The 18,116-nt window shown below is 48.3% G+C and overlaps 3 protein-coding genes and 1 long non-coding RNA gene across 4 annotated transcripts; 2 read left to right on the top strand and 2 right to left on the bottom strand.

Annotated features, from left to right (window-relative positions):
* Positions 1-42: 42 nt before the first annotated feature.
* On the bottom strand, positions 43-2,676 carry LOC120699666 (protein RTF1 homolog). The gene is made up of 2 exons (XM_039983686.1): positions 2,487-2,676; positions 43-2,322 (listed from the first exon to the last, which is right to left on the bottom strand). The coding sequence occupies exon 2, from the start codon at positions 2,291-2,293 to the stop codon at positions 332-334; it is 1,962 nt and encodes a 653-aa protein (XP_039839620.1). The 5' UTR covers positions 2,294-2,322; positions 2,487-2,676; the 3' UTR covers positions 43-331.
* A 2,891-nt stretch (positions 2,677-5,567) lies between these two features.
* Positions 5,568-8,645, top strand: LOC120699665 (acyl carrier protein 1, chloroplastic-like). Its single transcript, XM_039983685.1, has 4 exons — positions 5,568-5,980; positions 7,549-7,659; positions 8,039-8,161; positions 8,240-8,645. Exons 1-4 carry the CDS (start codon positions 5,918-5,920, stop codon positions 8,366-8,368), a joined length of 426 nt encoding a protein of 141 aa, XP_039839619.1. The 5' UTR covers positions 5,568-5,917; the 3' UTR covers positions 8,369-8,645.
* A 321-nt stretch (positions 8,646-8,966) lies between these two features.
* On the bottom strand, positions 8,967-10,077 carry LOC120699663. The gene is made up of 2 exons (XR_005685532.1): positions 9,826-10,077; positions 8,967-9,725 (listed from the first exon to the last, which is right to left on the bottom strand). It is a non-coding gene; the product is annotated as an uncharacterized LOC120699663 (long non-coding RNA).
* Positions 9,066-10,313, top strand: LOC120699662. The gene is made up of 2 exons (XM_039983684.1): positions 9,066-9,374; positions 9,864-10,313. Exons 1-2 carry the CDS (start codon positions 9,123-9,125, stop codon positions 10,143-10,145), a joined length of 534 nt encoding a protein of 177 aa, XP_039839618.1. The 5' UTR covers positions 9,066-9,122; the 3' UTR covers positions 10,146-10,313.
* The last annotated feature ends 7,803 nt before the right edge of the window (positions 10,314-18,116 follow it).

The raw sequence follows: 18,116 nt of genomic DNA, 5'->3' as shown, positions 1-18,116 counted from the left end.
ATGTTGCATACATTCGCCTTGTAAAACAGGAAACAGGAAAAAGAAAGCCACATGGAATCAAGCTGTTGCAACTTGCATATATTGTCAAACAACAAAGATAAGATGTCAACAGAATCCACAGGTATAAACATGATGTCAGCAACTTAATCAGTCATACAGCAGGTAGTATTTATGAAGAAACTGTATAGACTGCATGTTCCATGTATTACTTCTAAGAAAACAAGGGAAAATGCAGGTAATCTGGACAATTGTCACAGCAATTTTGAGGCACTGAAGCCAGGCAGATAGTTGTTGAATCTGCTGAGCGGCCTGCAGACGCACAGATACCCCTTCAGAGGAGTCCCCGTCGCCTTTTGTAGTCGCTCACACTCAGGGTTAAAGCATGCCTCCTTCCATCATTGTCAGGCACTTTGTACCCCATTGTAGCTTCTATCTTCTGTTTCCTTGCCATGTAACCATCAAACAGGCCCTTGGCTCCACCAAATTCTTGCAGAGCAGACAATGATATAGGAAGCTCAAATGTGTGCAGCGCATTTGATTCTGTTCCAAGATCCACTGGTGCATTGGTATCAACCAGTTTCCCAGCATCAGCCGCTGCCACTTGAGCTGCCGCTGTGGCTGCTGTACCAGTTTGAGCTTTGTTCTTCACATCTTCATTGCCAGCCACTGCACTGCCATTAGACCCATTGGCCACTTCTTCAGCATTATCTCCTCCTGGCTTCGCTGCATAATAGTTTCTTGATCTTGTCCACCTCCTTGAAAAAGGGTCATAACCAGCCTCTCCAGCTTTCAAACTTGTATTAACAGGTTTCAGTTCTGAAGCGTTCTTGAAGTTCTCAGCACGGTTCTTCCTGTTCATAGCCTCCAACCTGGCAGCCTTCTCATTTTTTGACATTGGCTGCGACATGTTCTGCAGACTATTCAGCTTTGCGCGGATCCTCTCTGCTTCAGCTTCATTCTTCTGGCTCAGAGCCATCTCCAACTCGTTCCTCAACCGATCCTTCTCAGCAGCAACATTGATAGGACGCCTCACAGCTGATTTCTGTTGCAGCATTTTCTGCACAGTCTTAGCAGAATACACAAAGTTGTAGGCCTCCTGTATGGCATCTTTCTTCTCTTGCACTTCCTGACGAGTCGGTATACGGACGCCATTCTTCTCAGCCTCTTGCAGCCATTCCTTGAACTCTTCTTCATTGGGTGGGGAGTCTGATACCTGAGTCATCTGCCACCGAGCAGCATTAGCCTCACTATCCCATACAACATTGAGATACTTGTACGTCGTGTAGTTTTCCAGTTTGTACTTGCGATCCGGATCACTTGCATCCACATTCCTCACTATGCAAAGCCTGTATCTCGGGGTCCCACTCTTTGTCTTGCCAATGCCAAGCCGCACAAAGCACCCAGACATGAGATCCTCAAAGAATGGCTCCATGAACCACTTCACCAGCTTTGACCTCCTGAGGGTAATACTCTTCACATCATCAAACTTGAGCGGGTCAAGCCTGCTGGGGGACTCATCAAACTCATCATCCCTGCCATCGTCAGCAATCCTCCCATGGTCATTCAGTCTCCCCCTGGTATCCCCATCGTTGCTCCCATCACTTGGGGGGGTCGCAGCCCTGCGCTTAGTAGGTGAGCCGCTCTTTGAGAGCAGGTCTTTGAACCTGTTGCGGTACGCCTCTGGATCCTGCTGCCTCATCCGCTTGGCCCTCAGTTCATCCAGCGCGCTCTTGGTGGCCGACCCCGACTTATCAGCTCGGGTCGACGAACGCATCCGGCTGGGCGGCGGGGGCGGGCTGCTGTCCTTCCGGGAGCCCGCCTTCGCCGCCTTGGATGAGGACGCGCGCGCCATTTGCTTGAGCTTGTAGTCATCGATGCGGGTGCCCCGGTCAGCCAGGATCAGCTCCCTTTCGAGCTCCGACATCTTCTCCAGCTGCTCCTTATCTTCCTCGTCCTTGTACAGGTCGCTCCCCACCGACGGCGCGCTGTCAGAGTCCTCGCCGCCGCTGCGCCTCCCGTCGTCGTCGTCGTCGTCATCGTCGCCCCGCCACCCGCCGCCGCCGCCGCCCCTCCGGCCGCCCTTCTCCGGCTGGTGCCGCTTCTTGAGCGGCACCTGCGACGGCGGCTTCTTCCTCGAGTAGGTCGGCGCGGCGTCCGAGTCGTCGTCGTCGTCGTCGGAGCCGCTCCCCCCGGAGTTCCACCGCTGGTTGCTCGGCCGGGGCTGGCTCTTCCCCGTCCAGCCGGCGGCCTGCAGGAGCAGATCGTCCACCTCCTCCGAGTTCGCCGACGTCATGGCGAAGCCCGCCCCACCTCGAGAACCCCCTACACGAACAGCCAAAACCAACCCACCAACAACAACAAAAAAATCATCTTTTCGCCACACAGCTACGAATCCGTCGAGGAATCAAGAAACGCCGGTCCGCCCCAGATCTGGGAGGGGAACCACTGCCCGGGACGGCGCAGATGAGTAAGGAAAGGGGACGCACCGGGAGACTACAGACGCGAAGGCCGGTGCAGGCGAGGGATGACGGGGCCGCCGCTGGCGGTGTTCGGGCGAAGGCGGCGCAGGCGACCGATCGACAGAGAAGGCAACGCCGGTGGAGGCGAAGAGGGGAAAAGGGTGCGCCGGCCCTAGCTGGGTCGAAGTCGGAGAGAAGACGATGACGACGACGAGATCGGGGTGGGCCTTGTGGGTTACCCTGGTCTGCTATAGCTAGTGTTGGGCCCGCGGAAAGCCCGGTTGCATTCAGGCTAGTGTTGATGCCTGTTTTTTTTCCTTTTCTTTTCAGATATTGCATGGCACTCAGGTGACATAAGATTTAGGCCCTGTTTGGATCTCAACTTTTTTCAGAAGTCCCCATCACATCAAAAGAAATTTTACTATTTTATAGTATTAAATAAAATCTGTTTATAAATGTTTTTTGACAGCTGAGTGTTTTTTCGCGAGACGAATCTAATGAGCCTAATTAATTCATAATTTGCTACAATGATGCTACAGTAACCATTCGCTAATCATGGATTAAGATACCTCATTAGATTCGTCTCGCAGTTTAGCCCCAGGGTTCTGCAGTTAGTTTTATAATTAACATTTATTTAATACTTCTAAATACTAAAAAGTCAGTTTTATAATTAACATTTATTTAATACTTCTAAATACTAAAAAGTCTCTGGGACTATTTTTTAGTCCATATTCCAAAACACCCCCTTACTAGGTTTTAGAATAGCCAATGAGTATAAGAAAATAGTTGTGAAAGAGCTTGTAGTCTAGTGATTACAAGAGCCTCGGTAGTATCTTATATCTTGGGTTTTAACTCCCTATGGGAGCAAATATTTTATAATTTAACGACGTTGCGATGTTCCTGTCGACAGCAAGTCGCCCGTGGTGACTTCGTCAATCTCGAAAATTTGTCGGCTTAGTATTTGAAAATGCTCATGGAGATAGAGTTTGCGTATGTGTTTTCATAGGAGTGTGAGTGTGCATGCCTTGTGAGTATCGGAGTTGTATTGTGTAATCTATAAAAAATAAGAAAATAATTAAGGAAGAGATTAGAAAGAAGATGAGAGAAAAACACGAGGAAGAAAGAAAAACGAAAATGACACATGGTATCAATGACGCGTTAACAGTGTGTTGTGCATGTCTTATTTTGCTTATCTAGAGTTGGAAATAAAAATGGGAAATTTGTCTACCAGACATTGTGAAAGTGTGATTTTGTGTGCAACACATCACAAAATTGAATATTGTCCCTAACACACCGCGAATGTTTGATTTGGTCTGCAACACATCATAGGAATTATAATAATCATTTTCAGCTGAATGAAGATGTAAATAGACTATTTTTGCCCTAGGCCCACCTGTCATCCTCTTCCTCTCCCCTCCTCGCGTCTACCATGAAGGGCAGTTAGGGGCGTCTTCTTCTTCCTCCGACTTCACGCGCCCGCGCCCGCCTGCTTCGTCCGGCCGCACGCCGCCTGCTCCGCCTCCGCCGTCGGCCGCCTGCTCCGTCCGGCCGCAGCCCCGCACGCCGGATCTGGAGCGAGCGCTGGTGCGGGGAAGGAAGCAGCTGCTCCCGAGCTTGAGCAACCACGCCGGCGGAGGGAGCATGGGAGGGGCGGCCGAAGGAGGGCCAGAGCCGGCGGGCGGCATGGCCGGCGGAGCCGAGCTGCGACGAGCTCCAGGCCGGGCCGCGTGCAGGAGAGGGAGGCGACGGCGGCGAGCTCGGGCAGGAGCGGAGCCGCACTTGGGCGCCGCCGTGCCTGGCCCCACGCCGCCCGCACGAGCGCCCTCTCCTGCCAGCGTCGTCCTGCTAGCCGCGCCGGGACGCGAGCAGGGCAGGGGAGGGGGAGCTCGACGCCATGGAGGCCCTCGGCCAGCGAGGGAGGAGCAACACGCCAGCCCAGCCACGCCGCGCCAACGGCAGCTCCGGAGGAGGGGCGCCGGAAAAGGCCGGAGGAGGAGCGCAAGGCCGCCCACGCCCCCGCGACGCTCCGCCCACGCGCCCATGGCCGCGCTCTGCCCCGACGGTAACGGCGACTTGCCATGGCCGCCTCCGCCCCGCTCGCCCGGAAATGGAGCCCGGCCACGGCGAGCTCGGAGCAGGGGAGGGGACGGATGGGCGCCGGGCCGTCCCTGCGCTCGCCACGCGGACGGAGGGGCGGTGGACGCGCTCACCGCAGGGCGCCGCCGTTGTGAGGCGGCCGGGGGGGGGGGGGGGGGCGGCGGATGCGCTCCGTCACGGGCGCCGGGGGTGGGGGGAATGGATAGGGTGAGAGATAAGGCTCTGGGGGTATTTTGGTCATTTTACTCGGCCTTCTCTCACTCATATATTGAAAAAGAATTGTTTAAGTGCGGCAATGTGCAGCGCACGAAAATACAAATTCAAGGTGTGCTGCAGACTAATTCAAAGAGTGGAGTGTGCAGCGCACAAAATCACATTTTGAGAGTGTCCTGTACACAAATTTCCGAATAAAAATATACTCCCTCCGTCCCCTATTGACTGCACTTACAAGATTCAAAACATTTCCCAAATTAAACGTCCAATATGACAACTTGTGTACGGAGTATAGGGAGTAAAGCACTTTATGGACCCATTAGTTAATTATAATAAAAAAATGAAGCACCCAGCTCAGCTGGGCCTAAAAGGCCAGAACGCTATTCAAGTTTATTTTTCAAACTACTCTGCGACCATTATTGTTATTTTCAGTCCATCTGTAATCTTTGAACAGGGGTAAAATTGTCATTTGCTATCTACATTACTTTGCTCCTCCGATCCTTATGTGATGCCCTTGTATTTATGTGATGCCCTTGTATTGGGACAGAGGTAGTGGTATTTTTAGACTCGTGTGCCAACCATATGTGATGCCGTTATTATCACGATGGTTTTATGATATTATTTGAGTATTAGCGTCCAAGCAACGAAATCATCTTTTCATGGTGTGTCTCCTTCATAACCTCCGGTAACGGTGATACGTGCAGTAAACCCAAATCACAAACCCAAAGCTATCTTTTTCAGTGCGAGATACCACTTTATTCTCCACTAATCTATCCATCTTCCAATTGTCCTCATCTCAAGAAAAAAGAATCCTAAATGGCACGGCCTCAGAAACAGTTGAGACGTTCATGTCATCGCGCATTCGTGCAAATCCTCGCCTCCCCGAGCATCACCATCGATGGGATCCTCGTTTTCCCATTTTGTGGCTGACGAGAGCGTGCACCGTCGTCAGACATTTTCGGACGGATGCTTTCTTTATCCTGAGAGAAGACCTGAGCCCTGTCTATCTATTTATCGCCTCGCCCGCCGCACTACTGCCACCGCTGCGGCTGCGTGGTAGCTTCTGCCTCACCTGACTGACCTCCCTCCCCGGCGAGCATCACCAGCCAGCCTCTCTCTGTCCCGCCGCCGCCCGCCGATCCGAGAGCATGGCGCACTCCCTCGCCACCGCCGCCGCCGCGTCCTTCTCGCCGGCCGCCGCACGGCGCCAGGTGCGGCTCGCTTCTTGGCATGGCTTGGTAGCTTGTTCCGTGGGGTTGTGCCTGTTTCTTGAATCTTGATGATGCGAGGAGCGTGAATCTTCGGTTGGTACAGATTTGTGGGTTTTAGGTTGTGATTCGTTGGGTTCTTGGGGTGGTTGAGTGGTGGTTGGTTTAGAACTTTAGATGGATGGATTGATGCCATAGTTGCTGGTGATGCTTCCTCGGTTCTGATTCGGTTGCTTGGTGTGATTAGATTCGAGCTCACTGGGCACCACTAGAGTTTTTTGCTGGGCATTTCTGTTCTCCTGGATACAGGGGATCTTGTTGCCAACAAGTTCGCGTGATCTTTGTTGGGAAATTTGCCTATGATTAGTCTCGTTGACTCTTGCTCATGTAAAGAAGGCAAACCACAGTTACTTAAAGATAGTACCAGTTAAATTTGCTTCAATTCCCTTTGAATTTCTGTAATAACTTAGAATCATAGCAGTAATTTATGAGGAAAATTGGCTTCAGGGCTGAGATTAGTGTGGAAAGCTTGCGGATCAAACATTTGAACTTACGGGCTGCCACTGAGACTTTGGTGAAGTATGAACAGATTGTGACAATTTTGTATCTTTTAGTGCAAGCTGCAAAGATTCCAAAATTTTTGTAGCTAAAGAAATTCCAAAGAGAGCAGAAGGTAATGATATATAGTTGGATCCCAAAGAGAGAAGAAGTTTTTTTTTCAAAAAGTGAGCAGAAGGGTCCAGGGGTGACCCAAGCGCAGCAAATGGCAGCACATGCCTCAGATCTTGCTCAAGTTAATTAAGGAGCATTTCTTTACCAGTACTTTACTTCTGCACATCGATGTCGATGCGATGGCCGAATAGAAAACACCAACTTATGTTGTTACAACTGTATGCTGCCATGTGCTTCTTGCCTGACCCGTTGTGTCCTGCATCATGGGATCCCAAGATATGTAGTTGGGTTCCACTCAGTTATAATTTGATTTACACCTGGTTTGAACTTTGAAAAGCTTGGTTACATCTTGATCCATGTGTATTAATGGACTGATTTCCTTGTTTAGTCATTTCAAATCCCTGCAACAGATCAATTCCTGAAAAAGCTCCTGGTGCTAGTTACTAACCAGGAAGCGAGGGAAATGTTTTTTGAAAGATTTTTTTCCTCTGCTGCTTGTCTGTATTTTAAAAAATATCTTGTAAAGGTTGGTACAAATAAATGTAACAAACCTAATATTTAAATACCTGAAACATCTACCAGCTGGCACTCCTGTCCAAAAATGTGTCTAGGATTTAGAGTTTGTGTGGAGTTGTGAACATACTTCCAGTTTCAAAACTTAGCAAACTTGTATCTTGCTATTATATATGTGCTCTGTTAGCTTCACTAGATGTTTGATTTTAATTTTATTGAACATCCTGTACGAGAGCTTTGGACTTTGTTAGAAAGGGTTATTTGCAGTATATGCACCATGTCAATCTTGTTTTAATGTCACTTTTCATTTTCTCATTGTTGTACTCTATGTTGTTATGTGCATATGAACAATCCTCTTATGAGGAGAATTGTGCTACCAATTTCAGGTGACGAATGTTTTTTCAAGCCGGAGTTCAGTTTCCTTCCAGAGCCACAGGATGACTTCTGTGTCCATTCGTTCAAGACCAAGTTCTCTTCGGCTTAAGATTTGCTGTTCGGTATGCATCATTTCATTCTTTGTCGCTAACATTGGTCTTTCCAGTTCAGAAAGAGTTTGGTGGATAAAGAAACAACCTGTTGGTAGTGTTCCGTATTTGTCAAGGCTGTCTTCATTCTCCAACATCATACCAGACTCTATAAGTTAGTTAAATGCCCTGTAGTTAATAAAAAGAAAAGAAGGAATTATTTAAGTATTTCTCGTAGAGAGTACAAACTACCAGGTTGCATGAAGCTTGCCACCTGATTCTTGAAAGCTGCATTGCTTGTTTCCTTGGACTCTGATGTTGCTGAAATAATGCTTGCTGCACTGATCTGAAGTAGCAACAATTTATTGAAGAGCAATATGTAGTAACATCATTCATTATTCTATTTGAACAGGCTAAACAAGAGACAATCGATAAGGTTTGTAGTATAGTGAAGGAGCAGCTAGCTCTCCCCGATGGGACTGCTCTCAGCGGCGAATCAAAATTCGCTGAACTTGGTGCCGATTCACTGGATACGGTAATACCTCTCCACTAAAATTGACCGTAGCTCCAGAAAGCACAGTAGCACTTCAACAATGCCGATTTTCTGCTGCAGGTTGAGATTGTTATGGGCCTTGAGGAGGCATTCAACATCACTGTCGATGAAACGAGCGCACAAGACATTGCAACCGTGCAGGATGCGGCGGACCTCATTGAGAAGCTTGTGCTCGAGAAGGCTGCATAAGCACCTTAAGTGGACGATCCAAAACCAAGGGTAGTCTGGACCCTTCGACCCTGTGATCAATGACTTTGCATTCGATCGCTGTTTTTGTTCAAGTTACCCATTTGTTGTTCCTTGATCATTCAAGATGAGATTTTGTATTGAATTATTGATGTTGTTGAGGTAAATTAGATGCTCCAAAGACTACATGAAGCAAATGAAAACGATGTATTTCACTTTCCATTTGTATGTTGTTCTATTAGTATAGAGAAACCAATAAACTGGCGAAGAGTCACTGCAACTGTCTTCTAGATTTCTGAGAAGTTATACAGTTTTTTTTTAATAAAAAGTCTGAATACGACGATGTACCGTTGATCTTGGGATGCAGATTTACAGATAACAGTGTCTCAGGTGCTCCATGGTGTAACCATAAACCTGGATGCATTTTCAGCTGAGTGATTTCTCAACAACAGACTTGAGTTAGAAATCAGGTTCAGGGAAGGATTATGAACATAGTTGTTTGATGAGAAAAGGAAATAGGGCCATGTTTGGAACACAAGTCTTTTTTTCCCCAATCTATTTGGATTTTGTTTTTGGAAATAATCCATTTGGAATTTTACTGTTTACATATGGAACAATCATGACATTCTTATGAAATTCCAATGCACCAACTCACAAGAGGAAGGAAGGAAGCTGACAATATGATTTTTATTAAATGAATTAAAAGAACACAGCTTCCAAAGAACAGAAACCTCTGCTACTCAAAAAAGGGGAAAAAATGTCATCTTCTACCTCCTTCGCTGCCCTTCTCCTCCATGGCCGCCTCCACTCCCCTTCACCTCCGTCAAAGGCGCAACCTTTCCTAGCACCCCCCAGCAATCCATCCCGACCCGCGGCCTCCGCCCCCGCTCGACCCTCCCCGGCACGACCGCCTCTCCTCGCCGCCGCAGCTTCCGGCGGGGAGCGGGACAACCGCGTGCAGGAGCTGAGGGTGCCCGATTCCTGGCTGACGCCTGAGGGAGCGGCGCAGGTTCTTTCCGAATTCCCATCCTTTGTCTGGTTTCGGCCATCGATTCCTGCAGCAGCCTCGTGGTGGTTGCTGCAGTTCTATCCAGCTCTCAGCTTCTGCTGTTCAGATTTCAGATACTGCGCGAGAGCAGTGGGAATCTTGGGGTACGAATCTTGCATCCGCAGCATGGATAGGGCGAAGCAGAAATCCTGTGGCCGATTGTGTCGAAATTTAGGGAGGAGCCAATGAACTGACCCTACTGCTAGCTCATTCACCGTGCAGTAGAAAAACTAGAAATTAATCGAGTCCAAGCAGGAATAAATGTTGGAGTGTGCAGACAGCAGACAGCAGACAGCAGAGCTCGCATCTTTCCTGAAACCCACCCAACTTGTTCTGAACCTCTTGCACATCGTTGTTTGCGAGCTGCTACGAATTCAGGTGTAAGTACATAAAACACAGGAGATCACCTCACCTCACCTCACCTCCATTTTCGTGCTCCTCGATCGGCAGGAATCGGTGTGGCTGAGGGAGACGCTGCACAAGTGGCTGGACGACGAGTACTGCCCGGAGCCGGCGAACGTGGACATCAGCCGCACCGCCGCGCGGTCGTACCGCGAGTCCCTGGCGGCGGGGCGGTCGGACCTCGGGGAGATCCTGCTCAAGATGGCCGGCGACCTCGAGGCGCTGTCGTACCGGGAGAGCTTCCACGGCGCCTTCTCCGCCGCCAACGCCGCAGTGCGCCTCATCACGCAGAGGATGGAGGAGTCATCCGGTGATAGCGATGGCCATTGAGCTGTGCTGATTGTTCATGGGTGTCTGAGCTGGCTGCTGATTAGTTCAGGCATGAATGCTGTGGTTCTGAAACTAGACAGTGTACTATTCAGTGAACAAATGGAGATGGTTTTCCCAAAAAAAAAATCAAATGGAGAAATGAAACATTATTAAGATTACATCGAAAAATTAAGGAACAAGTCCACTTTGCCATCCTGAACTCTTGCCGAAGTCCGAATTCTCCACGTACTACGAAGTTCGACATCCTACACCCCGAACTCTCGAAACCGTTAGATTTACCCCCTGACCAAAACCACCCTGATTTTCACCACGGCGGAGCGGTTTTTCTTTTTTTTCTCCCTACAACTTTCATAGCAAGAAAAAATAAATTAAATGGGTCTAAAAATTATAAATTTTTTATAGAGGTAGATTAGGTGATAGAGAAACTATTTTAACTATTGTTTTTAGTTGGAACGCAAAAAAATTGAAATATAAATATTTGAATATGAGTAAATTTAAGTTTCATTGAATTTTAAGGGTATGAAAATGTGCTCCAAAATTTGCCAAATTTTAAACATAAGGTTTATTTTAAATTTAGTTTCCCATTTTAATTTATTTGACTGATGTTCCATAGAAATATTTTAAGTTTGTTCGTAAAGGGCAAATTTGCACCAAATTTGATTATTTTGATAAAATATTGAATATTTCTATGGAAAATGAGTGAAATAAAATTAACATGATAAACTAAGTTCAAAATGAACCTGAAGTTTCAAATTTGGTAAATTTAGAGCACGTTCTGATGCCCTAAAAATTCAATGAAACTTAAATTCTATCCATATTCAAATATTTATATTTCAAATTTTTTTGCATTCCAACTAAAAATAGTAGTTAAAATAGTTTCTCTATCACCTACCCTACCTCTATAAAAAAATAGTTTCTCTATCACCTACTCTTCCTTCCCTTCCCCGCCTCCTCCGTCGCGTCTGTTGCCGCTCACCACTCTTGTCGCCCGTCCACCACCGCTGCCTTCTTCTCGCTCCAACTGCTGGCCATTGTAAAAGGATCTTGATGTCGCCTAGTGGGGGGGGTGAATAGGCATGACATGAAAATTTTCAACTAAAACAGCGGATTAAAACTCACTGCCAGTCAAAACCGGTGCCACCAGTTTTACTCTGAGCAGTGAACCCCTCTGAACCAAAAGTGTGGATAATAAACTCAGTTGCAAACCAAACTTGGAGATGGTGATTAGAGTGGCTTTATTGCCTATATCTCCAAGTACATGCACTCAAAAAGTATATACAACACAAACGAGCAACTTCACCAAAAAAAGTAATTGATGCACAAAGAAAGTCAAACCGGCGGGGAGACACAAGATTTGTTTCACCGAAGTTCGGATTCACCGCTTGCTACCAAAGCTGCCACTAAGGCACAGTGAATCCCACTCTCCGTTGAGAAGCTCTTTAGGATACAAGTCTTTTCAACTTCGTTTCACCGAGTCGGGTCACACTGGACCACTTCCCCACTTCCACTAGTTTTGCTTCTTCCCTTTCGGAGGTGAAGCACGACCATCACAAATTGTCCCGTAGCTCACCACACCTTGGAAGCTCACGGGCGACACCTAGCTGTCTAGGAGGCACACCTCCAAGAGTAACAAACACTTCACACGGGCTTGATGATGTCCAACAGTGCTCAAGGGGTTTGAGTGCTCTCAAACTGCTCACTTTGGCTTCTCTCTCTGCACCCCGACTCTAAGATCTCGTAAGATCAAGCAACCTCATAAAAGAGGGGTTGGGGAGAGCAAGAATGGCTTTGTCTTAGCAAGGAATGGCAAGGAAGCACAACAGCAACCTCAGGATCAGCACCATGCCACTAAAGGGGTCGTGGGGTAAAAATACCCGACTTCCCAAAAACTAGCCGTTACAGATCCAGTAAAAATCGGTGCCACCGGTTTTCAAAACTGGTGCCACCGAAATTCAAACAACTAGCCGTTGAGACGGCTGACACAAAACCATTCCCACCAATTTCCAAAAACTGGTTCCACCGAGTTTGCTCTGACAAACCCAAGAAATGTGTACGTGTGGCTTTTGTGTCTCTCAACAACTCACATGGGTTACTTGAGCACTGAGACATAGTCAAAACACCTTGTGATGCATCCCTCTTGATAGTACGACATACATATACTCAAGATTAAATATAAAAGCAATGTCATGCACTTGAGCTTCGTCAACATGAACTATGCCATACTTTGTCAATATGTCCATCTGAGAGTTGCATCCATCTTTGTCTCTTTGAAATGAGCACTTCCACCTTGAGCTAGTGGCTTGAACCTTTGTCTTTGAATGAAATTCACTTCTAGTTCAAATCACCATCTTTACAATACGATTCTATAAAGATTTGATACTTTGCTAATATGAACACCATACATGACCAAGTTTCCTCAAGTTGAATCCAAAGAATATTTCTTCACCCTAGCATTGGTCCTTCGACGCAACCCAATTGCCCTTCTCCAAGCTTAATCCCTCGAAACACTATCCCGGATTCCAACTCTTCATCCTTGCATCACATAGAGCTTCATATATGCTTGTATCACATTTAAATCGACAATGAAATCCAATCTCTGATTCACTAGTCATTTTTCTTCTCAAATGAATGACACCTTTCAATATGAAATTCTCCTTGTCTCTTTAAAATTTTTGGACTTAATCATTATCTGTTTCCTTGCTCACGCCAAGCCGTCGCTTGCGTAGTCTATTGAAACTCGCCTCTCGATCTCATCCATTTATTCAAAAGAGCTCTCTTGAACTCACATTGACTTGTGCCATTAGAATGAAAACCATTTCTACAATTGATTTTGATCATTCGCAAGCCTTCAACTTTGAGTCCTCACATATGAATTAAACCATACTCCTTTTTATTTTACATGCTTGCTAGATCAATATACATCATACACATTTCTTACAACAAGCATCTCCAAACTTGAGACTATGCATAATCATTTAACTTTGTCTCATTCGCAATACCTTTGCTTGTCAATAATGTCTCATTTTATTATAGCATAGCACACATCTTGATGTATGAGCCTTTTGTTGTTAAATATTAATCCATCTCTTCACATAGATGACTGATATGATGATTAATTCCTGCTCATATACTAAACAAGATGATTAGTCCTTTAATCATGGTGTCAATCAATCCACCCAAACCCACTATAGGCCTAGATGCACTTTCACACCACCCACCGGAGGTCCTGCCCTGCCCGGCTGGCGGTGTGACTATGCCGCCTCGCCCTCCGCCGGTCGGACCATCATTACTGCCTGTCCTCCGCTGCCCCGGTCCCCTCCTCTTCTATAGTTGCAGGCCATTGAAACCCCCAAACTAGTAACCCTAAATTCTAAAGCTTCACTGCCTCGTCCACCACCTAGGCCGCCGCCGGCCGCTCCCCCCTCCCAGTCCTTGCCGGATGCCGCCCCATCCCTCCCTCAAGCTCGCTGGCAGTCGCTCCCCCTCCCATAGCTTGGGGAAGAAGATGAAAGGCTTTCAGCGATAGCATCGCACCCAGTAGCTTGCGCGATAAATAGGTTTTGCGCAAGTGTGTGCCATGGGTGTGGGGCTGTGTAGTAGTGAAGGTCCCATGTTTTCTTGGACAACAACGCATGCAGTGTACTCTTCTTCTGTGTTTACGCCAATTAGGATGGGCGATGGTGCCGCGACATGTCTTTGAGAGACAGCGGCACTGTGTGTAGAATCTGGAAGGCTGACTTTGCAAGGAGTTGCTGTCGGAACTCATCTTTAATTATTGATATCAAACTATACATGAGAAGCAATCAACCACTCAGCAGGCGCCACAAACGGAATACTGCTGGAAAAAGCTCCTCAGTACTGATTGGAACCAAGTTTCAGTCTCGTTCTCCAACCGGTACCAGGAGACCGAGATGAAATTCTCGATCTTCGTGGCCGGGGATTCTACCCGATGCTAATGCATGACCCAGTGCCGAAGGTCCTCGAGGCACCTCACACCATTGCAGTATCGGCTGCAACAACGGTCGGTACTTTTGGTCTGAATAGATGACCCGTTTTCCAGTAGTGGGAGGTGATAAGAACAAGCCCGTGGGACAAATAGTGTGTGCTCAAGATATATAAAAACACAAATTTATTTTGATCCACAAGTCCACACTTTTTATTTTGTCGCAACACAGATAAGCCACCGGCAGGTAGCTAGCACGTAGCGGGCAAACATAAGTAGCATACTACATGAGGGACCGGAAGGGATCAACTTCTTTTCAGCATCTACAGTAGCTAGCACGTAGCGGGCAAACCTAAGGCTGTCCACAATGGCAAGAGCAAGAGCAAATTTGCTCTTGCCTCGTTTCCCACGCCCTCTCTGTCTACAGTGCCAAACAGTGCATCTACAGTGTCAAACAGTAGATTTACTCCTCCATTTACTCCTATCGCTGTGGACGGTCTTAAGGCCGGAAAGCTAGGCAGGGATCATCAGTGTATTACGGCTGGATCATGGGAGCGCTAGCAGCAGCAGCAGCAGCGACAATCTCATCAGAGGGGCATTTGGTATAGCACCAGCATTGTAAGAAATCACATGACCCGTCTATGTTTTCCTCGCTCTCGTCTGTGCACACGAAGTAGCAGCTGAGGCTGTAAGCGCAGATCCCTTTGTAACTGCCGCTCAGGTGCCTGCACGTTTGTTCCGCAACGGACGCCGGCTCTGCAGAAATGCCGGTATGAATATACTCCCTCAGTTCCCAAAGGAAAAAGCTTTTCTAAAAATTCTAGAACAAATTAAAAAAAACGATCATATTTGTTTCTATTTATTATCCATATTTGACACTAATTGATTCTTACATACATATGCACTTTTTAATAGGATAAAATGACTTATTTTTTTATGAAAATTTGAATCCTAGAATGATTTATTTTTTTAGGACAGAGGAGTACTATATGCAAATGCAAGCATCACCGTTAACAATTGGCCAAAAGATTAATCAGAAGTACTTACGGCTGGTGGCCAGGATGACGAGTATTAGGAGGACGGCGGCGGTGGCGGAGAGATTCTTTGGCGAAGCAGGCGCCATTGTTTGTTAAATTTCTTGGTGGAAGTTGGCAGGCACCTTGAACAAGAATGAGCGAGCAGAGTGTCCGGAGAAGTCTGGAGAAAATCATATATATACTGTAGTTCACAAAAAAAATAATCACTACCAGACTGGCGGAGTCCTGCATTTCAAGAATATAGGAGAGCAAGAACAAAAGAAAGTACGGGATTCTCCTATTCTATAAATAAATAAAATATATATATATGATCCTCCGTCAGGGGGATTCTCCTATCCTATGAATCTTAGACAGTTATAGATCCTCCGTCATCAGGGACGTCATTTTGAGTGAACCAGATAGGCAGATACTATGGACCCCCTTGGCTACTTTTTTTTTTCATTTCCTACCTGATAGGATTACTAACAAATATTTTAATTGTTGGAAAAGAATGCTGACTTTTTTTTTTGAAACGGATAAGGCAGGGAGCTGTCGATTATATTAAAAGGAAGAGGTAATGCCCAGACTGGGCGCAACAGCGAACAACAACACCACCCACCAATTGGATGGGGTCATCAACACAACTCCAGTCAACCCGACTCAACAACAACCAGTTGGATTGAGACATCAATGCATCTGCTGCAAACTCAACATGAAACCCCACCAAACCACCACAAAGCAGGAAAATCCGACAAGTAGCCCTCCACAAGCGTCGTTGACTCCGACGATGGCTTACACCAACTAGCCGCTGCCATGCAGGACTAGCCGCCGCAATCCGCTGCTAGCCAGTAGCCACCACAACTCCTCCACCATGCACCCGCGATCGGCGATCTCCCAGACCCGACCAAGTTGGCAGAAAATCAGAAGAGAAACCCACTGCAGCACACCGAAAGGACCACCGCCATGCAGTGCCCATCCCCGAAGTAACGCTACACCAACATGCACACCAAAACAAATGAAGTGCCACGCCAGATCCTGGATCTCTGAGACAACACAAACGTGTGGGGGCCTCTCCACATCCACCGCAGCACACCACTCCTCGGATTCACCACTTTAAAGCGCATGGGTCTCGCCACTCTTGTTGCTGGACACGCCAAGGATCCAGATTTTCTTTGCCGTCGGTAGTGCCATAGCGCCACCGAGCCGCTGCAAAAACTTCACCTTCGTTGTGTCTGTCACTGGAATCACAACTGCATCACAAGTACGGACACAAAGCCTCCAGAGACACAGCCCACCACCTCTTCCTAGGTCGAATTGGGACATCGGCCCTGGCCACAACTCCCTCTGCCCGGCCGGATTGGGTCGTTGACTTGAGCCTCTCCACCTTCTGCTAGTCGAATTGGGCCGACACCAGAGCACAACAACACAACATGCCACACGCAGGCAACCACCAACACTGCCACCACCACAACCATCGAGCCACCACCACCGTTGGCTGCCAACCCCCACCAATGGCAACACCGCAAGCTCAGCCGGGTCTCGAGAAGCAACACCTCCAAGGAGGGAGTGACACCAATGGCGCCGTTGTCGCTCGTCCAAGATTGGATAGAGCTTTCACCTGCAGACATGCCATACATCAAGTACGGAGGCTCCACAATGGCACCCCTAGTGGGGAGAAACGATGCCCGTGGGCGCCGCCATCATCATCACCGGCAAGAGCGTTGGAAAAAAGCTTTCACCTGAAGCGTTCCACCAAGCCTGCTTCACATGTCCGGCCCACGCACTAACATGCGCCACTTGTGGTAGCCCCTCGCTCCCCATCGTCTCCGCGAAGCCTGTGCTAGAAGGATGGCCTGTGGTAGCTTGCAACACCACCTCGGTGCCATGAGCGAGCACCAACCATCCCAGACCCACCACCATGGCGGCACCGAAATACCATGTAGATCTGCATTGCCACCGTGGAGAAGAGAAGGTGGAGCGCAGAGGGGGGGGGGGGGTGCAAGGCACCACCAGGATACCTCGCAACCGCTCCCAGCCTCCCACCACCATCCGCTGCCGCCCCTTGTCCTACTCGCACGCAGTCAGCCGGCTGTCGCTTGTGCCAGAGTCGCCAACCTATCCGCACTGCCCAGGATGTCATCCTCATGGTGGCATGCTCGCCGTCGTACTGCCTGCACGCCTGCGCACATGGATACCGTCGTGAAAGTGCCTGCACCTGGGCTAGCCTGCCGCGCAGCCTCCTAACCATGCGCACTACGGCCGCTGTGTGAACGCAGGCCCGTCAACAAGTCGCGACGCCATCTGCGCACACCAGCGCCACCAGCTAACAGCTGTCCGCACGTGGTCGATCACCACCCCTGTTCTGGGGTTGCTAGGGCTTCCGTGGTCGGTGGCCCTAGAGGAGGGGGCCGGGGGTGGTGGCAGCCCGATGGGCGAGGCGGCGTGGGAGCACCACCGGCCAGCCGGGGTCGAACATCCGGTGGGCAGTGGCCGGCGGTGGGGCAAGGAGAAGGCAGTGGCAGTGGACGAGCGGCGCAATGGCGAGCTTGGTTAGCGGCAGTGGAGGGTAGTGGCAGGGGCGCTCCTTTGCGATTGGGAAGAATTCCAATCAAGCGAGAAACAGAAGTCCCCGAGGGCATTCAACTTTGCCCCTTGCATTGGTGATGCCGCCGTGCCTACCTTACATATGTAGTACTTGTATAACTGGTGTGGTGAGGAACAGAAGTCCCCGAGGGCATTCAACTTTGCCCCTTGCATTGGTGATGCCGCCGTGCCTACCTTGCATATGTAGTACTGGTATAACTGGTGTGGTGCGGCAGAGCACCGAAGCAGCAAGCCGGCCACCGGTCAGACATGTATTTTTTTTAAAACGAACTAGCAAGCACTACTACGAAAAATATTTGTAGGGGCGGGTAAAAACATATTTTTAGAAGCGGATGCCGCACTTATTGCTAATTTTCGCTGCTAAAAATGTCTTTTTTCTGGGGCGGGTAACAAAACCGCCCCTAAAAA

This window comes from Panicum virgatum, chromosome 3K (genome assembly GCF_016808335.1).
Source record: "Panicum virgatum strain AP13 chromosome 3K, P.virgatum_v5, whole genome shotgun sequence".
In the NCBI taxonomy this organism is placed as follows: domain Eukaryota; kingdom Viridiplantae; phylum Streptophyta; class Magnoliopsida; order Poales; family Poaceae; genus Panicum; species Panicum virgatum.
Note: the sequence above shows the minus strand (reverse complement) of the source record. Positions and strands in the feature narration are given on the sequence as shown.